General features: G+C 51.1%; 1 protein-coding gene across 1 annotated transcript in view; it reads left to right on the forward strand.

Annotated features, from left to right (window-relative positions):
* The first annotated feature begins 2,004 nt into the window (after positions 1-2,004).
* The window catches only part of SLC26A9 (solute carrier family 26 (anion exchanger), member 9), a 12,978-nt gene continuing 10,516 nt past the window's right edge, over positions 2,005-4,466 (forward strand). The window contains exons 1-4 of the mRNA XM_010159183.1: positions 2,005-2,129; positions 3,094-3,233; positions 3,560-3,670; positions 3,948-4,123. Of these exons, the coding sequence (XP_010157485.1) occupies positions 2,005-2,129; positions 3,094-3,233; positions 3,560-3,670; positions 3,948-4,123 (552 nt within the window). The remainder of the gene's footprint in view (positions 2,130-3,093; positions 3,234-3,559; positions 3,671-3,947; positions 4,124-4,466) is intronic.

The raw sequence follows: 4,466 nt of genomic DNA on the forward strand, positions 1-4,466 counted from the left end.
GTTTATTATTTTTTCTTGATTGCCAGCACTTTCGCTCAGCAGGGGAAATTCATTAAAGAGCTGTGCTATAATTGGCTGATTCAGCCTGTCTGATGGCAGGCACACTGCTCGGCAAGGATGGAGCTGGGAAATAAAGCTGAGGGAGACCTCTTGCACCAGAAACTCAGCTGGATTTATCACCCCTTACAAGCCTCTTGCTGAGCCTGAGCCTGGGCTACAAAATACTCAGGAGGGAGAACTGGAAATCTAGAGCAGAGCTGTGGGGCTGGGACCTAGAGAAAGGCTGGGCACACTGGGCACCTTCTCAGAAATGGGATCTGGAGGCAGGGACAGAACATGTGGGTAAAACAGGGAACGATTGTTTATCAGATGGGCTTCTGTCATGAGCGTAGGGACCGGCAAAGAGCCTAGGACACTCTTTAGTCTTGGCCTGCACCACTCCTCCAAAAGGTAAAGCTTGCAATCGCTCTTGGAAGGGTATCTAGCTGAAAAGGAGCAGCAGGGATGCCAGTGTGGGCATGCCTGCAGAGGGCACTGGACTGGGCACCTGGTAGAGCAGGAAGACGGGCATGTCACCTCTTCCAGCTAGCTGTCCCTCCAAAGACACAGCCTGGGGCCCCTCCCGAGTCAGATCAGAGCTTGGAATCAGAAACACACCATGGCTGGAGCTGTTTCAAGTCAAACTGCACTTGATTGCCCCTGTGATCACTAAAGCATCCACTGCAGGAGAGGGGTTGATGACCTCCCTTTCTAAATCCATTAGCTCCTATTTGCATAATGATTCTGTTGACCTAAATTCTCCCCAAAGTTTCGTTTGCCTGCATCATACTTTCCTTCCTGCCCTGGACTTCTGGGCCACTCTGATGCACATTACTCATGTCTTCCACCCCCACTCCGAGGATAACTGCTTATCAGTGAGGACTGACATCAGTCCTACGGATGGTCATTTTGCTCATCCTGGTTCCACCGAACTCTGTGTCAAGGTCTGCACTGACTTGGCAGTACTCACCATGCCAAAAGAGGGGAGGGGAGGATCTGGTATATTCAAATCACCCCATAAGCTCTCAGCAACCTGGATGTTGTTTCTTGATACGTTTTCCTGCCTGAATCACCAGCTTTTTCCACCCCCTCTTCTACTTCTGTGTTGGGCAATGACCCACATAGATACATGCCATGCCACAAATAATTACCAAGATCCTTGTTTTATATCTGACCACTTCCTCCCTCCGCCCCCAACCTCTCCAGTTTGTAATGATTCTCCCCTCTTCCCAGGCATCACCAGTCATAGTAAAATAAGGGCTCTCTGAAGTTCATCATCTCTCCTTGGTGAGACCCAGATACTGGGTAGGACTAGTCCATCCAGATGTTTTGGTATCTTCATCACTGAAGTGACTTAGCAACAGTTATCTTTCCACACATCACTTCCTAGAATAAGCCAGGGACTCATCCGCAGAGATGGCGAGCGAGGGGGAAGAAGGGTGCTGCACGCCACCGAGACCCCTCGGCAGTGCAGCAGGCACACCTCGGGTGGGGACTGCCTTTAGTCACGGTGCCAGTATCTCCCATTGCACGCTGTGCCAGGGCTGCCCAGCGTTGCAGTCTTGCCAACCCCACCGGCAGATGGTGAAACTGAGGCATGAGAAAGGTCAAGTGACTTGCCCGAGGCAAAAAGGCAGTCGCTAGCAGAGCTAAGATTAACACCCATGCTCATCTGCCAGACAATCCAGGACGCGCTCCGGTCCCCTTCACACGGCATCGCTCATTAGCATCACCTCAAAATAGGTGGTAAAAACTCCCTGTGCCGAGGAGCAGCGGCCCCCGGTGCGGGGCGAAGCCACTCCCAGGACCTGCCTCTGCGCCACGGGGAAACTATTTAGGGTGGAGATGTTCGGGGAGGGCTCCCAGACGCTGGAGGTGTCCGGTCTGTTATACTGCAGGCCAGCTCCAGTCACATTCTTGGCTTTGCTTTTTCTTTTTTCTGGGAAAAATTTCAATGATCCAGAGATGAACCACGCCAGGCCCCGCTATGTCATCGAACGTCCTGCCTATTCGGTCAGCCTCTTCGACGAGGAGTTCGAGAAGAAGAACAGAACTTACCCCATTGGGGAGAAGTTGAAAAACGTCTTCAGGTAATATAGAATGCTATAGCTGGGGCAAATCTAAACCAGATTTGGTCTGGAATGGGGATGTAATTCAGACATGGGGATATAGTTCCCATTTTTATCCTGGGAAACCTTCTCCGTGATCTTCAGGTCTTTGATGGATGAAAGACACAGGAGAAATGCAAACTGCACTGAAGCAAGTGAAACGGGTTACTCTTTCTCCTGCCTTACGCTGTGAGGCAAATAAGCAGAACAGTTTGCACTAAGCGCATTTGGGTTTCTGGTTCCCAAATTTTTTAATGATGAAACAGGTACAATTGGTGATGCAGGTATGAATGTGTGCGTTATTTCTTCAAGCTTTCCAGCTGGGATTTCCTTTCTTCAGTTTTCTGATTTAAAAAAGTACCCTCTTTCCTTAAAGAATGTTGATTAATCCTGCTGATTGCTGTCTTGGAAATCTATCTCCATTCCTTGGAAAAATTAAGGTAGTAACACAGGGAAGAGAGAAGTGAGATGTTGCATGTGTCAACCCAGAAGCAATCTTCTTTCAGACACACTTGGGGTTTTTTTTTTGACCAAGCACCTAAAAAGTTCATCTTTGGCTTTGTGTGCCCACCCCATGGATCTTCGAGCTGTGCTTACCCCCTACAGCTCACCTACCCCCATCCCCTCCAAAGGGTATTAGAAACAAAGACTCTAGCTGCTGGGGAGGTAAATCCTTCAGGTTCTCCTTCCAGCTGTGGCAGTGTTGGAAACCTCCCACCATGTCAGAAACATCTCCGCAATAATCCTCCATGGAATTAGTCCAGCTAGCTAAATGCAAGATCCTTGTATTCACAGGGAAGGGTTGTGCACCAAATACTGGGCTCAGGATTTGGTGTGGGAGAAAGGTTGAGACATTCCTAGGAGGATCCTTCCTTGCTTGCTCACTTCCTAGCTCACTTCCTTCTTTCTTTACTTATTTGCATTATTTTTTTTTTATCTCCTCTAGATGTTCAGCCTCCAGATTCAAACTGATCCTCTTTAGCCTGTTCCCAATACTTGTGTGGCTTCCCAAGTATAAAATTAAGGACTACATTTTGCCTGATGTTCTCGGTGGGCTCAGCGCGGGGACGATTCAAGTGCCGCAAGGTGAGACGCAATGACTCTCTGTGCCTCTGAGGGGACAGCCCTTGTCCAGTTCAGGTAGAGGTCTGCAGATGACAGCTGATGTCCAGCCGGGGGGGTAGCCACCTTTACTGCTGGCATGTACAAACCTCAGCTCTTCCTCAGACCTGGTTGCCCCTGTGTTTCTCTGTGGTACCCTTCCCTGCCCTTTTTGCCCTCTCCTGCCCAGAAAGCAGCAGTCCGTGCTGGCCGCAGCGCCGCCTTGGAGGTGATGGGAGTGTGAGCAGGGCAGAGGGCTGACACCACGCACAGACCTGGGTGACCTTGCCCATTTCCCTCATGTTTTCCAGGGATGGCCTTCGCGCTGCTGGCCAACCTGCCTCCTGTCAACGGGCTCTACTCCTCCTTCTTCCCCTTGGTAACATACCTCTTCCTTGGTGGCATCCATCAGATGGTCCCAGGTAAGGGATGGCAGAGCAATTGTCTACACAAGGCAGTTAAATTCCAGCTGGGAATGTCCCAGAACAGAGATGTTTGGGCATGTTTGGTCCATCAGAGCCTTATCAGATCCCTGATTCTGGCTGCACTGCAGGATCTCACCCTGATGAACTGCTGCTGAGGGGCTGGCTGCAGTGATGGGCTGGATGGCTTGGTCTGGACAACCTAACCTGTCCAAGCGCCTTCCAGGACAGGACGCTCTCTAGAGAAAACCACTGACATCACTGTGTTGTGCTGTAGGTACTTTTGCAGTCATCAGCATTATTGTTGGCAACGTCTGCAATGAGCTGGCTCCGGAGTCAGACTTCCAGTACTTCAACCATACTACCAATGAGACCAGAGTGAATACCACAGCCCTAGAAGCAGCCAGGCTGGAGATCTCTGCCACGTTAGCCTGCCTCACAGCCATCATACAAGTAAGGACTTGCTGCCCTGCCTGTGCTGTGTCCTCTGGCCAGAGCTGACCCACTCAGAGTCAGCGCAGCAATCTCCCTGGAGCAGAAATGGTGGTAGCAGATGCTAGAAGGTGTCCCACTTCAAAGTGGATGATGCCTCAGCACAGAGGTTTTGGGGGAATCCCACCCCAGCTGCAGTGTCGGTGTGAAATACTCCAAACAGACTAGCCAAGGGTGAGGTCAGTCCCTGGGGCTGGATCAGAGCGGGTGATGACACCCCAGCACCCTGCAGCTCTCCTCTCCCCATCCCTGCTCCGGGACAGGCTGCCCAGCCCAGCCCACAGTGGCTGTGTGGGAGGGATGC

The sequence above is a fragment of the Eurypyga helias genome, unplaced genomic scaffold (assembly GCF_000690775.1).
Source record: "Eurypyga helias isolate BGI_N326 unplaced genomic scaffold, ASM69077v1 scaffold7299, whole genome shotgun sequence".
Classification (NCBI taxonomy): Eukaryota; Metazoa; Chordata; class Aves; order Eurypygiformes; family Eurypygidae; genus Eurypyga; species Eurypyga helias.